Below are 19,452 nucleotides of genomic sequence, written 5' to 3' on the forward strand. Positions count from 1 at the left end.
ACAACCACCAGTCAAAAGACGGGCAAACAAGAACAAGCACAGACACACAGACATCGAGGTGAACTGTGTTCCAGCCCAAGAATAATATGTGGTCACTTATCTGGGGTCAAAGGCATCCAGCAGAGAGACGAGGCCACAGGAACCGAGGGAACCAGGCTTTAACTCAACTTGCGGTACAAGGAGTTCCAGGAGCTTCCATTCCAGGGAGCCAGAGAGATTATAGGGTCCACCCCATTGGCCGAGATCCCAGGAACAAGTGAGCTGTGCAGGTCCGGTAGAAGCCCAACGCACCCCGCCTACCTGAAGGACTACATCACCTACGTGGGCCGGGAATTGGACACTGTTCATTCTTTGAGGGGAGGGGTGTTACGTACAGACAGACATAGCCCAGATTTACATGTCCCTGTGGATTGGTTTGCCAAACCGTGGGAAGTTTAAATTGTTGTCATTGGCCAGCTGGTCTGCCAGAGCTCCTTAAAGGGTGAGCTCCTGCAGCCCAGCCGGCAGAGCGTATTGCTTAGGCTTAGAAATAAAAAAGTGCTGAAAGCCATTTGAGCCTCTTGCCTGATTTATTCGCGCCAATCTAACAATTACTACTATTTTTAATTGATTCAAAGGTTGAACATGTTCTTTTAAAAGAATCTAATCACTGTTTTCAGTCTAAAGAACCCTCCTTTTTAAGAACTAGCTTGCATATTGTCTGTCAATATCGTCAGTCCCAGAATGTTCCATGGCCAAATAAGTTTGGGAAATAGTGAGTCAATCAAAGTTGTATCCTGTCTTACACTTTAGTATAGAATTTTGTCTTTAAAAAATCATGTTACTGTAGCAAGGAAGACTTCCTGTTGGGTTCTCACCTGAATGCAGAACAGATGATCTCCCTTCCACCGCAGTCTTGGCTTTCACAGCAGTTACAGTAGTGACCACAGTCCCACAAGGCATCACAGTTCGATCCTTTTCTACTTTTGCAACAGGAAGCTTGGCAGGAACTTGCAGTGATTTGGTTTCTGATGGTTCTATGTACAAGAACTAAAGAAAGAGAATACTTAACATCTTAAAGTAAGGATAGTTGAAAATATAGTTGATAGTTGTGGGGAAAAGGAATAGATCAAATCATTCTAAAAACCTGTAAGTGTCAACACAGTCGCACCCCTTTTTAAAAAATCATATACAAACTTATGGCCTCTGATGGGCTTGAGATGGGATAATTTACTGTTTTGTCTACAGTTTATCATTATATGCATAATGAGTCAAATGATTAGGATCAGGATATATTCAAGAAAATAAAATTCAAGTAATTTTAAACTTACTACCTCTGCGGACACAGATCCTACTGCAGAGCTATTATTGCGGATTTGGCTGTTCAATGCAAAACTTTGCAGTCCAGAAGGCTGTTTCCTGAATAAATCCAAAGGAACATTAGCAGAAACGGAAGAATCACCTGAATAAAACAGAAATAATTTATTAAAATTTTCAGTATGGAAAATTATGTTGAGAACAAGTTTTAAATATTTTGGGACATATTATATTAAAAACTACTTTTATCTTTGATGTAAACCAGAAAAGAAGTTACTATTTCCAGTGTACCATTTGTCACTTCATAAGGAAGTCACTGAGGAAGTAGACATTGGGGCTCTGATTTCTGCCATTTACGTTTGGACCCATGTCTCTCTCACCTCTAAGGTGACCTTGGAGACATGTTCTACTGTTTTAAAGAAAGTGGTAATTCATCCTCTCCTCAAGACACCATTCAACAGTAGTGGACAATCTTTGCCCAGTATCCAATCTTTTCTTTTTATAAGTTATTGAGGTGGTGATAGGTTTGCAACTTCAAAGGAACATGAAAGAAACAGATTTCCAGGGCTTTCATTGGGGTTTCAAGCCACATTACAGAGCCACTTAATGGATAATCTATGCAGGTTTAAGATGGGGCAGTGTATCTGTACTAGGCCTCCTTGATCTTCCAACAGCCTTCAGTATCATTAAACATGGTATCCTTCTGAACTGACCCATGGAGCTGGGAGTGCAGGACACAGTTTCATGGTGGTCCTCCTCTTTTCAAATTGATTCTGGTTCTGGTAAAGATAACCAGCCCTAATCCTATTTTGCAAGTGCTTCAGAGCTAATTTCCAATTTACCATCTATATGAAACAGATGACAAGGTAATTTGTTGGCAGAGGGCTAAGAATCAACAACATGTTGATAATATTCAGTTATATGTCTCTGCCCATGTTTTATGTAGGTTTTTGACTGCTATTCAAGATTCTGTTTGTCATTTTTAAAGCCTTGCATTGCATAAGGTCAAGTTATTAGTGGGACCAATTGACCCCAGTGGTTTCTGCCCATCCCTTCTCAGATGGCAGGTCTGCTTTGTGAAACAATGTTATTTAGTAGAACCAAAGATGCTTCTGTTATGCTTGTCCCATAGTCTTTTCCCCGAATCCAGATGGGCCTGATTCTATCGACCTTCTGGAAAGCCTTGAAGGCCATTTCCTCAGACATTGGGGCTACAATGATATTAGAGGGTAGCATATGTGTTTTGCTTTTATGCTGTTAATCACCCATTATGCACCCATAATGGTTGGACCATTCTCATTTCTCCAAAACTAAATGGGTTAGTCGTTAGATGGTTAAACAAGATCTTGGTTTTCACTGTTTGCTTAGAGTTCATTGAGGAAAGAATGGCTGGAGAAATAACACTTGGGCTTCTATGGTGTTCAACAGTTTCTCCTGCTGCACTCTTCTTCTCATTGGGCATTCTTCAGTTTTACAAACAGAGAAGATAAATTAAACCACCTCTTTGGAGAGAATGAGTCTCCAACAGTACTTACCATCCAACTCTCCATTTTCTGTAATGCTGATTTGCAGCTCTGTTGATTTGGCATTTAACTCACTGTGGACAAACATAACTTGTAGTTAGCAAAGCATTCAGATACATAGATAATCCCATATTTTAAAACATGGTTTCTTAACTGCATAATGGAATTTCTGCTTGTCAAGTAGTTGTTAAAAGCAGAACCACCTGTTTGGAAGGGGAAAAAATCCCAAATGCTGGCAAAAACATACTTTATTTTGTTTGAGCAAACACAGTCTTAATACTAGCATTAAGTTTCACTTATTCAGTAAGTTTACCAATGTTTAATTTGTAAGAAAGCGTAGCTTTGTATTAAACTGTTTTTATTTCTCTGATTGGAATCTGTAATCACATTCCCACTTATCTAGGAATAAGAATCACTAAACTCAGTAGAACTTACTTCTGAGTAGGTTTGCAGTGATGTGAACTACTAAAAAAGACTTTGGTCAAACAGGAGTACATAGAGAAAAAGAACATATTCTTTCTATCTAAAATTCAGACATAAATCATTATGCTTACAGCTATTATTCTAGCCCCTTTCCTAAAATCCAGTATAGATTCCAGACAGGAGTAGTAAATTAGTCTTGGTATCTTTTAATAAGAATAGCTGTCACTTCCCAGGAAACTATTGCACAGAGGGAGAGAAAAAAAGAATGACCCTGCTTATTTTTATGCTGTCTCTTAAGAAATAACCACCAAGGGAACTTCATAGGCACATTATATAAAAAGAAAAGTTCCCTTCCCCTAGGCTGTTTTATCTTCTGACACAGCAGTGAAGGAACAAAGCAAAACAATTTCAGTACCTCCAGCAGGCCAGGCTGGTCAAAGTAGAATACTAAAGTGAAACTGTGGCCATGTTTTAGAAGAAGCAAACAACCAAATGATGCAGAAAGTCCAACTTTAACTTAAGAGACTCTCTGTGTAATCCATATCTCATGCTGATCCAAAACATACTTTATTTACTTTTGGCTTTGTCTTGTGTGAATCAAGCTGTTGCCACTTGGTAAATAAAACATGGGGTAGTGTAATGCTTGAACCTGTTAGGTTCAAACATTACACTACTCCATGTTTTATTTACCAAGTGACAAGCTGTCCTCTAACTATTGTTATGTCCAATCAGTGCTGGAATCCATGATTATTTTTAAATATATTGCTAGATGATTGCTTCATTGAGAGGTTTTATAACATAGGTGTAAAAGTTCAAATAGCATACGGTATGACAAAAGAAAAACAAAACCTAAAATTCCACCCCATCCTTACACTAATATTTGCCAGTGTGCGATCTGAATGTAATTGACACTCCAGAACAATCTACAATAAAGACGTGATCATGCTCCTTATTCTTCATTATAATGCTATGCTATGTACTACTCTGTGTAAGCTTTCAGCCTCAGTAAGCAAATAGGATTTTTCACACTAAGAGGATAAAAAATAGAGAACTGTTTTCTACCATGTTTGTAAACATATCATAAGGAGTACTTACAAAATAAATTCCTTCTTCCAAGAAAGGTCCATGGGGTAATTGGCAAAAGAGCTACAAAATTTCTGCAAAGGGTCATTGAGTTGAACTATACAAATGGGGTTAATGATACCTGTAATGAAGGAAATGGAAAACAACTTAAATAAAACAAGAGTTTCTTACTTGGTGTGCAACTACATTAAAAATGGTTTTATGCATTTCAGATCAGTGGGTTACTGGAATGCAGGTTCGAAACCCATATAAGAACTCCTGCTGTGCTTGGGAGATTTTAAATGAAGAATCTAAACATGTACCAACACATAAATATTGTAATGTTTACTATCTGTGTGATAAACATATAGAAGTAAGGTAGAGATATTAAAAGCGTGAGATGTCTCTTATGTGCAAAGGACTGATTTATTCTTTCATGGTCAGGGGAGAGCTTTGATGAATAAAATCTTAATGACAAAAATATAAAATGAAAAAAATACAACTCAATATTTTTAAATTATTTAAGAAGTCAAAGTCATTATTAGTCATGTACAGCTTCATTAAGAAAAAAAGTAGCCAAACCATATTTTAAACCAACTAAAATTTAGTTCAAAGACTACTTCAGTCAAGACAGGGCCAAAGTTTAAAAAGCAGGATGGAAACACAGTAAAGAATGTAGAAGCAATGTGGTTAAACCACTTGTTTTCCTTAATGCTCACCTTCCCTGAATTCCCTGAAGGAAGTATGCAAGCGCAGGCTGGTAAAGGCTTACAAAACCAGATGGACAAGTTATGTACTCACCTCTTTAAACACATATTGCATGACTTAATACTTGATGTTATGACCACTTAATAGCACTTAGAAGAACTGCAATGTCTGGCTTAAGTAACATTTGGAAGAATAAGGACATCAGCCTCACAACCAAATGCAATTTAAGGCAATATTTTTTTCATTTGTTACTTATGGCTGTGAAACCCGGACTCTGAAAAAGGCAGATGGGAGTCATCTAAAAGTGTTCATATGAATTAACAAGCCTCAATATGTAACAATTAGAATATAATAGCAAATATATTACTTTGTATAACATATTAGTTACCACATGCCAATCCTAATAAAAAGATGGGGAGAAAAAATATGAAAAGTTTTTATCCTACAAGAGTATATAGATATCTTTCCTGTTCTTCTGCCTACAAATATTAAGTATTAAGAACTGGTTAAAAAGTAAGTTCACTTGAATTGCAATGATCTTAATTTTTTTTATAATAGGAATTTACAGCCATCTGATTAAAACACAAATTACCTGATTTTGAATGAAATGTTTGAAATGGTCCATTTTAGACTCAAAACAGTGATTTCATATTTGAGCCAGAGGCATTTTGTGCTTGAAATAGGGTATTTTGCATTCCAAACATTTTGTATATTCTAATTTATAATAAATCTAGTAAAGTAGCCATGTTAAACATAGTAATCTCTGGATGTGTGTTATCCACCACTTCTCAATGGAAACTGTGCCACATAATGTTGTAAAAAGCAAACTCTAATTCCTGAAACAACACACCTCTGGACATTAATTTGAATTTAGCAAAGATGCTATGAAATGTTTCTCACAGACACCAATAGTTCTAGTACAGTATCATAACAAAAAGAGGTACATTTCAGGTGATGACATAGAATAAAAAAAGATTTCTTATGAAAAAGTTCTGATATTTGAAACAAGACAGAGAACAGAAATTAAAACCAATCAATAAAGCTATTTACTGATGAAAAAACCTCCTTTTCTTTGTTTATAGCATCTGCTTTAATCTATCATTGCAATTAAGCCAGAATATATATTAAACAATTCAGGAGGGTACAGGGACAACAAAGTATAAATTATTATACCTGCAATATTATGACTGGTGAGTGTTGCTTTGATATTTTTCATGAGCAATTTTAGTTCATGAGCCCTTGGAGGCTTAGGAGGACTAGCACCCTGAGGAATGGCCCCTGTATTCTGTATATAGGAAGCAAAAAATAAATAGCTCCATTAAAGATCAATGTGCAATAAATTACGCTGTCCTCATACATTAAATTTCAACATCATTTTGAATTAAGCATTGCATATCATTTATGTAGACTCAGCCAAGGCATTAAATTATGAGAATCTTTCAACAGGAAGTACAAAAAAGGAGCCACAGCAGCAATGAGCAAATCCATTATTTTAAATAAAGCTATACCTGTATTCCTTTTATATCAGTAGATCTTGTACTCAGAATCATAACAGGTGATGTGCAACTGATGAGATTCTGCAACACACTTTTAAATGTTTCTAATACAGTGCATGTCCCAAGAGTCTGATCCTAAAAAGAGAAAAATGGTGGCATTGCTTATAAAACTTTGAAGAAACATATGGGAGAAAATCTTCAAAATTGTTACAGCATGCTGCTTGGTGCATTGATTCAAACTACAGCATCATCTGCTCTACAAATTCTACACTGCTTCCAATTCTAGAAGAATAAGCTTGGATTAAAATAATACATTTGGATGTAGACAAATGTATATAGATGTGAGATCCCCTCATGTATTGTATCTAATTTGTGCATAATGGAGAAATGAGGTCCATGATATGGAACATAGAAGCAGGCATAATGGAAAGTGCCAATGCACCTCAGTGCCAATGCATCAAACATAATACACTGTAGTTATGAAAGCCAGGCAGCAAAAAGTCAAACTGAAAATGATTAAACACTTATTATATATTTAGCATATGATGAGAACATGACAAAGAGAAGTCAATATATGCACACAGTCCACATAATTATACACAAAACATTTATGGTGGTACAGCAGTGGCCTCACAACTGGATGTCCAATTGAGATATCTAGGCAACTTCCTCTGGTATTGCTTCATGGGATTTCTACAGGAACCATCAAATTTGGTATCCAGGAGTATTTAGTTTATATTTGAATATTGGGAAGTTTATTGAGATATTGAATGGTATGTAGATTAGATAACACCCAGCTGTATTTTTTTCCTTTGTATTTTTCAATTCCAGAATGATCAATAAGGCCTGGAACCATTATCTGGAGATGTAAATAACCAAATGTGAAAACAAATTGAAGTTTTTGAAGCATTGAAGTATTCAAGGAACAGTAGCTCTTATTCAGAAAATAAGAGGTCCAACATGTATCACTCCCCTTCAAGATGTTAGTTTGTATTTGCAGAGAAATAATTCTGAATCCCTTGATCAGTGGGATCCCTTGGTCGGTGTTGGTGGGGGGGCAGAGATTGTCCCCGAGGCCCCTTACTTATGGGGTGCCGCAGGGTTCGGTCTTATCCCCCCTACTATTTAACATATACATGAAACCGCTGGGCGAGATCATTCGGAGGCACGGGATAAAATACCATCAATACGCGGACGACACACAGTTGTATCTGTCCGCCCCGTGCCAACTCAATGAAGCGGTGGACGTGATGAACCGGGGTCTTGAGGCCGTTAAGAACTGGATGAGAGCTAACAAACTAGTACTAAACCCAGACAAGACCGAGTGGCTGTTGTGTTTTCCTCCCAACAATTTGGCCAACGTTCCATCACTCAGGCTGGGGGGTCAAAATTTACACCCCTCAGATAGGGTCCGCAACTTGGGAGTCCTCCTGGACCCACAGCTGACTTTTGACCATCATTTGTCAGCTGTGACCAGGGGGGCATTTGCCCAGGTTCGCCTGGTACGCCAGTTGCGGCCCTACCTGAATCGGGAGGCCCTCACAACAGTCACTCGAGCCCTTGTGATCTCTAGGCTGGAATACTGCAATGTGCTCTACATGGGGCTGCCCTTGAAGAGCATCCGGCGACTTCAGCTAGTCCAGAATGCGGCCGCGCGAGTGATCGTGGGCGCACCACGGTTTGCCCATATAACACCGATCCTCCGTGAGCTGCGCTGGCTACCTGTTGATCTCCGGGTGCACTTCAAGGTGCTACTTACCATTCATAAAGCCCTCCATGGTAGTGGATCTGACTATTTGAGAGACCGCCTTCTGCCGATTACCTCCCTCCGTCCCATCAGATCACATAGAGTAGGCCTCCTCCGAATTCCATCCACCAGTCAGTGCCGACTGGCGACTACGCGGAGGAGAGCCTTCTCAGTAGCAGCTCCGACGCTTTGGAACGATCTCCCCGTGGAGATTCGTACCCTCACCACCGTCCAGACCTTCCGCACAGCCCTCAAGATCTGGCTATCCCGTCAGGCCTGGGGATAAGACCCTAATTTCGCCCCACCCGAATGCTGAATGAATGTTGTGTTTTATTGTTTTATTTTATTATATTTCACATTTTCTTTTTGTGTTTTGTCTTGCACTCCCTTCCTACAAATTGTAAGCCGCCCTGAAAAGGGCGGCCTATAAATGTCAAATAAAATGAAAAAAAATGAAAATGAAATCTTGGTTGCTTACACTTCACATTTAACTGAGGAATATTTTTACCCATCCCATTCTCTACACTAGTTATGCACATTCTTGGAGTGAGTTTAATTGTCAATCTGGCTATAACTATGTTATTTTAAGCAGACAGAGAAAGACAAAGAGACAGAAGAGAGAGAATCAATTATTTCGATGGAGATCATAATGGGAAAGAGACTAATGCAGGGGTCCACAAATAAGGGGGGATGAGAACTTTTTTGTTTTGTTTTTTTAACAAAGGTGATTTTTTATGCAATGTTTAGCCATGAATTATAAATATATAATCAGAAAATTTAATTATAGAATATTCTCTCAATAAAGTCAATAAGAGTACATTTCAGCATTATCAACCTCCATATAAATGCTATTCATTCACTCTGCGGCATTGTGCCATCTATATCCATCTATATTAGCTTTCATCAAGTGGGTGCGCCCTCCCTCTATGAATTCATGGGGTTGTAATTTCATAGAATTGGTGGAGGGGGGATGCCACCAGGATTGGGTTGCTGCCGGAGTTACTGCCAGTTCACTGCACATGCGTGCACAGTTGCCTATAAATTGTTCTTTGCATGCGCAGAACATTAAAAAAGGACTAAAAACATGCCGGCAATGGCATGGGTGATTGGGAACTGGTTTGGGGGCATGGCCAACCTGCCATCCATACCAGTTCAGTGACCCACTCACAATTTCCACTATCAGTTCACCCGAACCAGTGCGAACCAGTAGCAACCCACCTCTAGTGCCCACTATGTTGAGGAAAACTGTTCTGATCCATTAATTTTTATTCATAAATACACTGTAGCCAACTTCATAGATCTTTCATGCCCTGTCTTTTTTTAAATTCCTGAACATTCAACAGGTTATACGTAGCTGAAGCACAAAGCATTTGAACCTTAAGAATGCTTTTAAAAAAAAAAGAGAGAGTATCTGTTAAAGTCTCCCTCTAGGAGCAAAGATCACCAGCAATATTTTGAATTCTGTCTAATAAACAAATGGAGACAAAAAGCAGTCTTTTTTATTACTGCCCAAATAGCCTTAAAAATGCCTGTGTTTTTTACAGGCAACTGTATAGATAGTGAAAATGATAATTTCCAAGGAAATGATAGTAAAGTAATGATGTATACCTGAGTTTGCTGTTGTTGTCTATCTCAGTGGCAATTCTGAGAGGCTTTATAGACTATTATTGTAATTGTTTTAGAAGTAGCAGCATATAATTAATTACTCATGCAAAACTTAACAGCAGCCTATAATTGTCAACCTTTCAAAAAGCTGTCACATCCACACTAGTATGCCAAAAACCGTAGCTTTATACCCTTGGCTCCTAATTATATTTATTAGAAGCCACTCCTTTGGAATGTAGAATCAAGGTGCTAATGGTTTAGAGAAGGGACAGACAAATGTTTAGAAATATTATTTATTTAAACCAGCTGTAGTTACATGTAAGAAAATGGCAACATACTTACTTTTTGCACATTAGTAGGTTTAACTTCAATATTTGTTTCAGAGGAATAGATGAAAGACCACTTGATCTGGATGTCTTCCTCTTCAGATTTTGCTGAAAGTTTCAGCTGTTGATAATGACAGTTCATTAAGGATTGTGATTTTTATTTTGCAAAATTAAGCAGGTGTTAATGTCAGTTGCAGTTTTATATAAATTGCAGTTCAGCTTATGATACAGAATCTTTCTTCTTTGAAATTTTTAAATTATGAATATAATTTAAATTTGTGAATATATATTCTGATAGAAAATCTGATATACTCTTCAAATACTTTGGGCATCAATTCCCAGAAATTCCAATAGTAAACAATTATGCAAGATATAGTTAAAAACTCTTGAAGAACAGCAGATTAATTAGTTATGTATGTTCACTCTCTGTAGTCCAAATGCAATCTAGTACATGCACAGTTCAGTGAACTATGGCTATCTTCCGGATCAGTTAGTCCTCAATTTTCATAATTGATCATACCAGTTGGTTGGTTTAGGTTTATAGGTTTATTAACATTTATAGGCCGCCCTTTTCCCTGAGGGGACTCAGGGCGGCTTACATAAAATCAGGGGAGGGAAATACAAACAATAACGTAGACAAACATAGAGTAAAATAATAAGCAACATTCATTCATCATTCGGGAGGGGCAATTATCTTTGTCCCCAGGCCTGACGGGCTAGCCAGGTCTTAAGGGCTATGCGGAAGGCCTGGACGGTGGTGAGAGTACGAATCTCCACGGGGAGATCGTTCCAAAGGGTCGGAGCTACTACTGAAAAGGCTCTCCTCCTTGTAGTTGCCAGTCGGCACTGGCTGGCAGATGGAATTCGGAGGAGGCCCAATCTGTGAGATCTAATTGGTCACAGGGAGGTAATTGGCAGAAGGCGGTCTCTCAAGTACGCAGATCCACTACCATGGAGGGCTTTATGGGTGACTAGTAGCACCTTGAAGCGCACCCGGAGATCGACAGGTAGCCAGCGCAGCTCGCGGAGGATAGGTGTTATGTGGGTGAACCGAGGTGCACCCACGATCACTCGCGCGGCCGCGTTCTGGACTAGCTGAAGTCGCCAGATGCTCTTCAAGGGCAGCCCCATGTAGAGCACATTGCAGTATTCCAGTTGGACTATCTTTGGTTGGTGACACAAAATGCTGAGAGTTTGATCCTAGCATCTCTTTCCCCAGAGCCCCAGACTGGGAACACTACAAACTACATAATTGCTGTAGGACAACTGATTAGTAGGTGCTTAGCATTTACATTTTGATGGGTACACATTGGAATTTAGTAAATTTAAAATTTAAATGCTTAGCATCTACTGATCAGTTCGTTCTATACCAATTATAAATGAAGTACTCAATAAAATGTAAAGAATTTAGGTTTCTGTTCCTGTCTATACTGCTGACTAGGTATTTGAAATGTAAATAAAATTTCTTGGCTCTAAGATTTTAAGTCCAAACATGCACCAGCTACCAGCATCCACATATATTATAACTGCTTCACTGTTCTCTTGATACAAGCAATAAAACAAATCAGAAGCTAGTTAAACATATATTCCCAATAAATCCAAAGTGGTAAACCTGTCTCTAAATAAATCATAATATGGAGTTGTAGTTTAAATTTGGCTTCTAAATTGAAATGTTTGAAAGTCATTAAATATTATTTGGGTCAAGCAGGAAACTACAATTAAATGAAGTTTCCTTAATTGCAGAACAGAATTATAAGGAGATTCCATGTAGGTTTTCAATACAATACCCAAACTGAAATCTATGGTTGACAACAATATTAAACATGAGGAATCTAGTTACATAAAGAGTACAACTGACACCTATGGTTGAATAAAGCATATATAATTTTTTAAATTAAATAAGGTAGAAAATATTAATAGGTCACTAGTTTATAAAAATATCAGCTATATTAATCCAATGTAAATATAAATTAGATCAAATTTAATTTTCATCCAGACTATACTATTTTTAAGAAGTGCTTTCCCTCCAACAAATCACATAAAGACTAGATATGTCCTCTGCCAGAAGAAGTTATGTACCGTTACTTACAAGAATGTCCAAGGTGACTAAATGAACGAATACATATGTAAGATATCTTACTGCAAGATTTGTTAATTTACATTCAAAATATTACCTGCAAATGAAGTGGAGATAGTTTTACTCTGTAAGACTGACATTCTCCAGTAAGACGTGCAATTTGGTATACACTGACAAGAAAATGGAAGGAATTTCCAATTACATTACAGGAAACCACCTAAAATAATAAAATATAATTTTATCATCAAGCTGTATTTATAGAGAAAGCATCCTGAGCATTTATTTGAATGTTAAAGTGATTGCCATTTTTTAACATCCGAATTCAAATTTTGGCAGTTGCATTGGTCCAAAAAAGTAGGTTGTTTCTTGTCTCTTAGGTGAATTAAGCTTGTATAGAATCTTGTCCGTGGGAAATAAAGCTCATTGATGTAATTCTAATGCTATTATTTTACAACCAAACTAAAAGGAGCTAGCAGGAACCTGTAGTGAAATGTTGTAAGATCATTTTTCAAGCTATGTTATCCAGAGCATTCTCAAAAAAATGTATGTAGATGGCTGCATCAGTATGATAAACTGAAGAAATAAAGTACTTGCATTTACAGCTATATGTGTGTGTACATACAGTATATTCATTCCACACAAATCAGAATGTTGCATTAACAAGATCCTATCTCATATGAAAGACAATTCACATATAACAGCATGGATGTTGGTATCTCAATATCATTTGAGTGATATTGGCAGAAGATTGAGTAGCATCATAACAGGACAAGCCTTCCCAGCCTTCCAAGGAAATATTTCTACTTGGGCTCCAAATAGTTTAAAACAGAAACTTTTGTGTAGTATGTGGAGGAGTTCATTGGCAGGCTGGTGAGGAGGAGGCTATTATTTTTCATGTTCCTTATCTAAATTATTTAAATTAAGACTCTGTCTACATGTTTAGGACTTGGATCTGAAAATGATTGCATTACTGCTACATTAAGAAGTAAGGTTGCTTTTTTCACCTTCCTCCCCATAAAGTCTACCACATGGATATTCTCTCTGTTAGAGATACTTACTGTATATACTCGAGTATAAGCCTAGTTTTTCAGCCCACTTTTTGGGCTGAAAAAAGCCGCCTCGGCTTATACTCGAGTCAGTGAAAAATTTGCCCGAAATGGAGGAGAAAAAGGGGCGGGGCCATGCCACTGGGTGACACTCGTGAATGGCCCAGTGCCCCTGTGAGTTTCCCCTCCCTCTGTGTCAGTTTGCCGCGCAGCGCGCACCGCACCATCCCCCCTCCTCACGTTCTAATGTAATGCAGGGCTGTCTTACGATTCCCCTTCCTCCCCCTCCTGCCGCTCTGCAACGATGTCGCACATCCTCCTTGTTATGGCAAGCAGCCACATAGCGATGTCCCACCTCCTCTGGTACAGTGATCCAATGATAGGAATCACTGTGCCGTGTGTCATAGGAGGCGGGACATCGCTCCCGCGGCTGCACGGGACATTATCATCACAGCGGGACATCAGCATCATGAGGTGAGTGAAGTATTTCATTGAATACACCGCTAGTTTACTGTTTTTCTTTGAAATAAATATTCAAAAACATTATTGGTATCTATTTTTATTTTTGAAATTTACCGGTAGCTGCTGCATTTCCCACCCTAGGCTTATACTCGAGTCAATAACTTTTCCAGTTTTTTGTGGTAAAATTAGGTGCCTCGGCTTATATTCGGGTCGGCCTATACTCGAGTATATACGGTAATTATATTTGATAAAGATATACCTACATTTTAGCTTTCACTGCTCTTTCCCCAACCCACCATCTGCACATTCCATTCCAACACTATAGAACCCTATATTCAGTGCAGAGATTTCTGGTTTTGTACCAACTTTATCATATCAGGATGTTTATTTTTCTCTTAAAAGGTACACATATTTTACTTATTATTTAGGAATTTAAGATTTAGGCATTTAAGGACTATCAAGCAATCAGAGAAAAATCCTATCATTTTTATCTGTTTCTGCTTAAGGGTACCAAAAGGTACATTTAGGCTTATCTGGGAGTCTGGAAGAAAATCCTTTCCCACAACCTTTGAAAGTGTTAATATCAGACTGCTGTAACCTCATACAGCACTTCTGCTTTTCAGTCTCAAGGTATCTTCTTCTTTGAGAACAAATTTTTCTACTGATACGTATTAACCACTTGGTATCATTTTTGCTTCAAATATGGATAGTGTGACTCTGGTTTTTGACACAGAAACATTTGTACTATTATTCAGGCAGCACTTTATAAATAATTTACTGTTTGTTAATAGAATAGGAATAGGAATAGAATTATTTATTGGTGGAGTATGATTGGACACAAATTTGTGTAATAAAGGAAAGTAACCCATGAAGGAGTCAGTCCTGTTAATTTCATACCAATCAGACAACTCCTACCCACTTGAGTCAATGTTTAAGAGTTATTTCCTTACTTAGACTGAGAAACAGAAATAGTGGGCAAATAGAGAGTGGGGGTGATTCCGTCTTTCTGCTGGCTTCTCCATTTACTTTGTTTGTAATAAGGTTGCAAGAAGAAAGTCAGTGTGGAGGCCAGCAGGAAGATGCTAAGGTCAAAGGCAAGTAAACCATTGCTGAGTGAGAAAGAAAGCAAAGGGATGCATGGGGGTGTGGATCGGGAATGGTATGGGTTGGGAAAAGCATGTAGAGGATTGATTGGGGAAGTTGTACAGGGGGGTACATGGGCCAGTAAGAGTATGTGAGGTTCCTTCCTCCTGTTCCTCCCTCCATTCCTTCCTTCCCTTCTTTCTCTTTCCTAGAAATAGGTGAGTGACTACGGCTGGGTGAGGGAGGAAGGAATTGTGAGACTGACTGAGAAATAGTCACAGAATACTGAAAATAATCACATGACCACAGCAGCAGCCAGTAGCACTGAAGCAGCCATGATTTCCCCCAATTTCATTCCCTTGGGAGTCATGGGTTTTAGATTTTGGATGCATTCTACAAGTTACCTATTAGAGGGACCTTGATCCAAAAATTGTTGCCTTATGATGCACTATTTTGTCCAGCTAAAAGTCATGAAGACTTTTGTTTTAGTACTGTATAGACAGATTTCAGAACCAAATTCATATTTAGCAGTTGGATTTGCCACTGCAATCAAACCTTTGTTTGAACTTTCACAGGTAAGTAGAGCAAGCAATTTTTAAGAAGAAGAAAAAAAGGGGGGAATCTGCACACTTCTATGCATATTGGCTACTAAGAGTGGAGTTTTTTCTACTACATATATAATAAAATATATAAAAATGTATATATTATGGTTATCATACAAGCTAAACATTTATTTGATTATATTGTTTGTTCGTACCATGTTTCAAATTTAAATTCCATTGCTATTTGTTTGCCAAGTTAAAATTGAAAACAAAACCCATTTCAATTAGAGTAACTCACAATGCTTTCCAAAATAGCTTACAGTACTCATTTTTAAATGCAGTATGATGAACAGAGAACAAAATAGAAGAGCTTGTGAACAACTACCAGGAGTTGTTCTCTTTTTAGGATTAATTAATTAAATATACACAACTTTCTCTTTTTTTTTTTCCTGAAGGCTGGAAACCTATTTAGGCAAGTATAAAATATGCAGCTTTCAAGTGTTCCTTGGTCCTAATAATTAGGTACAATCTGAAAGTTGTACAGCACTTATGGGAGCCTAATTGGAATAAAATCAACAACTCTTCTTAAATGCCAGGATCACCACAAAAACTTCATTTCTCTCTCAATGCTGTCAATTTCTGAATCAATCTGAAATTCTCCAGCTGGGCAGACGTGGGGGATGTGAGCTCTAAAGAGTCTCACATGAACCTTGTCTGACAAACTGTCTCCGAGATCCGTTTTTGGAACAGACCCCCCTGTGGAGATTGTAAAGTAGAGGTTTGTGATTCATTTTTATACATGATAATTAAACTGAGATGCTAATTGACTGAATATGACAATAGAAGGACAATTAAGCATGGGTTAAAATATATGAAACATGGACATATATATGATGAACAAAGTGAGATGTGTACTGCTTGTTATTCTATATAGTAGATTAAGGGAATAACATTGAACAGTAAGGTTTGTCATTTATAGAAAAATTAAAGATATGGAAAAATGGAGAGGGAACATGAAATATACTTGCAATGGGAAACTATTGAGATTTAAAGATAGAATTACAAAGTGGGGACGTGTAAGGATGTATAATTACATAAACATAATGATGAGAATAGCTGGGAATTATAACCAGGTCTACATCTCGGCCAAAATGAGGCAAAGGGAGGGGGGTTAAAAGTATGACTACCATGTTTCCCTGAAAATAAGACAGGGTCTTATTTTCTTTTGACCCTCCAAATAAGGGCTTGGCCTTATTTTCGGGGAGGTGTTATTATTTTTCAGGTGCAGGAGGCAGCAAGCCCACCAGCCCCACCACTTGCTTGCCTGTGGCCTCAATGACTCAAGTTCTCCTTGAATCCTGGCCTTCACCTGCCCTGTTTGCTGGTTGTTGAACAGTTGACTGTGCTGCTCTGTGCTCCTCACTTTTTCTGCAGAACACACACACACACACACACACACACACACCCTTCCCCTCCAAAGCCCTGCCCTGTTTGCTGGCTGTTGAACAGTTGACTGTGCTGCTCTGGCCTCGCTTTTCCTGCAGAACACACCAGAGGTGGGTTCCTACTTGTTCGCACCTATTCGGTAGAACCGGTTCGTCAAATCTATTGAACCAGCTAGAAGAGGTTCCACCAGTGGACCCGGAAAGCAGGCCACACCTACAGAAGAGGTTCCAAACATTTTTGAAACCCACCACTGGAACACACACACACACAAACACACCCTTCCCCTCCAAGGCAGCCACATCCCTTCACTAACTTGCTTTCCAGCTCCATTCTCCGCTTCACGTATAGAGCAAGAAAAGTAGACTGTGCCTGTGGTAAAAAAAATACCAGAAAATACCTTCCAACTTCTCGCAAAAAAAAAAAAAAAAAAAAAGATCTCGCAAAGTTGGAAGTAGTTCCACAAACTACTTTTCTTGCCTTGTACGTGGCAATGAAGAATGGAGCAGGAAAGCAGGTTAGTGGAGGGATGTGGATGCTTTGGGGGGGGGGGGGTAGAGATCACTCTCTCACATACCCACACACAATCCTTTCCTTGGGAGCTCTGCACAGACGCAGAGAAGGCTTCGGATAGAGCATTTGTGGTATGTGTGTCTGCGCTGAGCTCCCAAGGAAAGAACGATTGCCAGGAAAGGGGGGGGGGGGATGTTGCCTCTTATCCTGTTCTGAGTCTACGCTGAACTTCAGAACAAGGTGAGAGGCAGGAATATCTCCCCTCCCCATTTTAAGCCGTTTGCAAAAATGTCCCATTTCGAGCCTTCAATCTTGCAATCCTGGAATATGCTGAAGGCTTGGAATGGGGCGTTTTTGCAAACCGCTTGAAAATGGGGAGGGAGGATTTTGTCTCCTATCCTGTTCTCAGTCTGTGTTGACCTTCAGAACAGGGTGAGAGGCAGGAATATCCTCCTCCACATTTTCAAGCCATTTGCAAAAATGCCTCATTTTGAGTCTTCAATGTGAATATGCAGGTGAGAAGTGACTTCCTGTAGGCATGAAAATCCATATACTTGGAACATCGGAAGAAGCTTTGCAAGGAGATGCTGCTGCCAAAGTGCAGGAAATCTCTCCCCCCCCGCCAAACTGCAAATTGTCCTTTCAAAGAGGAGTTTCACCAGGACGAAGAGGTGGCTGAAGGCAGCGTTTGTGTCTCCATCCTGGTGAAACCTCTCTTTGAAAGGATGATCTGCAGGTGGGGGGGTGATATCCTGCACATCAGCAACAGCGTCTCCTCGCAGGGCTTCTTCCAATGTCCCAGGTGTATTGATTTCCATGCCTTCCTTTCCCATTCCATGGACGGAATTGCCTGCTGTGACTGTCACCGTTAGGTAAGGAGGGCATGAGGCATTTGGGTTGTGTTGCTTGGCCTCCGGCTTCTTTTGCAGCCACAATTGGCTGCAAAAGCGACCGGCATTTGCTGGAGGCAGAGACCTGAGCAGCATCCGTGAATCAGCTGTTTTGTGAATGGAGTGATTCAGCTGATCCAATTAAGGGGCGAAGAAGCCCTGAGGTGACTGGGGAAGGGAAGGGTTGCCCCCTGTTCTAGTTAAACCCATCCCTTCACTAGGGCTTATTTTCAGGGGAGGGCTTATATTTTTGCCCACCCTGAAAATCTGGCATGGCCTTATTTTCAGGACATGTCTTATTTTGGGGAAACACGGTATATATTTCTTCTCTCTTTTTGAAAAAAAGGAGGAAGATATATGTTAAAATTAAATATGTACACTAAAAAGGAATTATAAATACCATCAACATAAAATGGAGCTCGCTCAGAAGCTGGAATACACCAAATAAATGAGATGAAGAGTGTGAAGTAGAGGAGAAAGGTAAGGGAAGAAGAGAAAAATAGGGTAGTGGGGGAAAAGGAGGAGTGGAAGGGGAGAGAGAAGAAGGAGAGAGGAAGGGGAAGTAGAGAAGAGAAGGATGACAGAGGGAAGAAAGGAGGTAGGGAGGGGGAGGAGAGAGGAAGAAGAAAGTGATGGATAAAGTACAAATACGGTGTATGGAGAGCAGAAGAGCCAATAATTGTTTTTGGGAGTTGATGGTAAGATGAATTGATGTAAACATTTACTAATAAAATACGATGTTGGCTATGTAATAATATACATGTGGTTTTATGTTATGAAAATGAAAAAATAAAAAAAACTTTATATATAAAAAAGAGAAAAAAATGCTGTTTATTTCTTTCTTCCTCTACATTCACCTCCAAATGATGAAGGCACAATCCTGACAATAAGGTTGTCTGAATCAGTTTAATTTCTAAGCTGCTCAAAAGTCTGGACTACCACTAGATGGCAGCAAAGAATTAGCATTAATAGTTTTCTATACTTATGCAACATGTATGCAGTAAACCATATTTTAGCTGTATAAATTGATTAACCTACTAGCTTATAAAGCTTAGAAAAAGAGAATTATGAAGTAAAGACTGCCACACACTTAAACATACTGAAGTTTAAAAGATTTAAAAGATTGCAAAAACAAGTTTGGGAAAAGAACTAGAAATATCGTAACTATGAAAATGTAGAGGCTGAATATAACTCATACCATATCAGACTG

The 19,452-nt window shown here is 38.8% G+C and overlaps 1 protein-coding gene across 2 annotated transcripts in view; it reads right to left on the bottom strand.

Annotated features, from left to right (window-relative positions):
* The window catches only part of C2CD2 (C2 calcium dependent domain containing 2), a 44,359-nt gene that overhangs the window by 17,671 nt on the left and 7,236 nt on the right, over positions 1–19,452 (bottom strand). Inside the window, exons 3-10 of one of the 2 annotated variants that reach the window (XM_032219643.1) lie at positions 12,361–12,480; positions 10,203–10,307; positions 6,521–6,643; positions 6,186–6,297; positions 4,338–4,446; positions 2,832–2,893; positions 1,311–1,441; positions 858–1,029 (exon numbers count right to left, since the gene is read on the bottom strand). In XM_032219643.1, coding sequence (XP_032075534.1) covers positions 858–1,029; positions 1,311–1,441; positions 2,832–2,893; positions 4,338–4,446; positions 6,186–6,297; positions 6,521–6,643; positions 10,203–10,307; positions 12,361–12,480 — 934 coding nt within the window. The remainder of the gene's footprint in view (positions 1–857; positions 1,030–1,310; positions 1,442–2,831; positions 2,894–4,337; positions 4,447–6,185; positions 6,298–6,520; positions 6,644–10,202; positions 10,308–12,360; positions 12,481–19,452) is intronic. The other variant, XM_032219645.1, reaches the window with a different exon arrangement.

This window comes from Thamnophis elegans, chromosome 6 (genome assembly GCF_009769535.1).
Source record: "Thamnophis elegans isolate rThaEle1 chromosome 6, rThaEle1.pri, whole genome shotgun sequence".
NCBI lineage: Eukaryota > Metazoa > Chordata > Lepidosauria > Squamata > Colubridae > Thamnophis > Thamnophis elegans.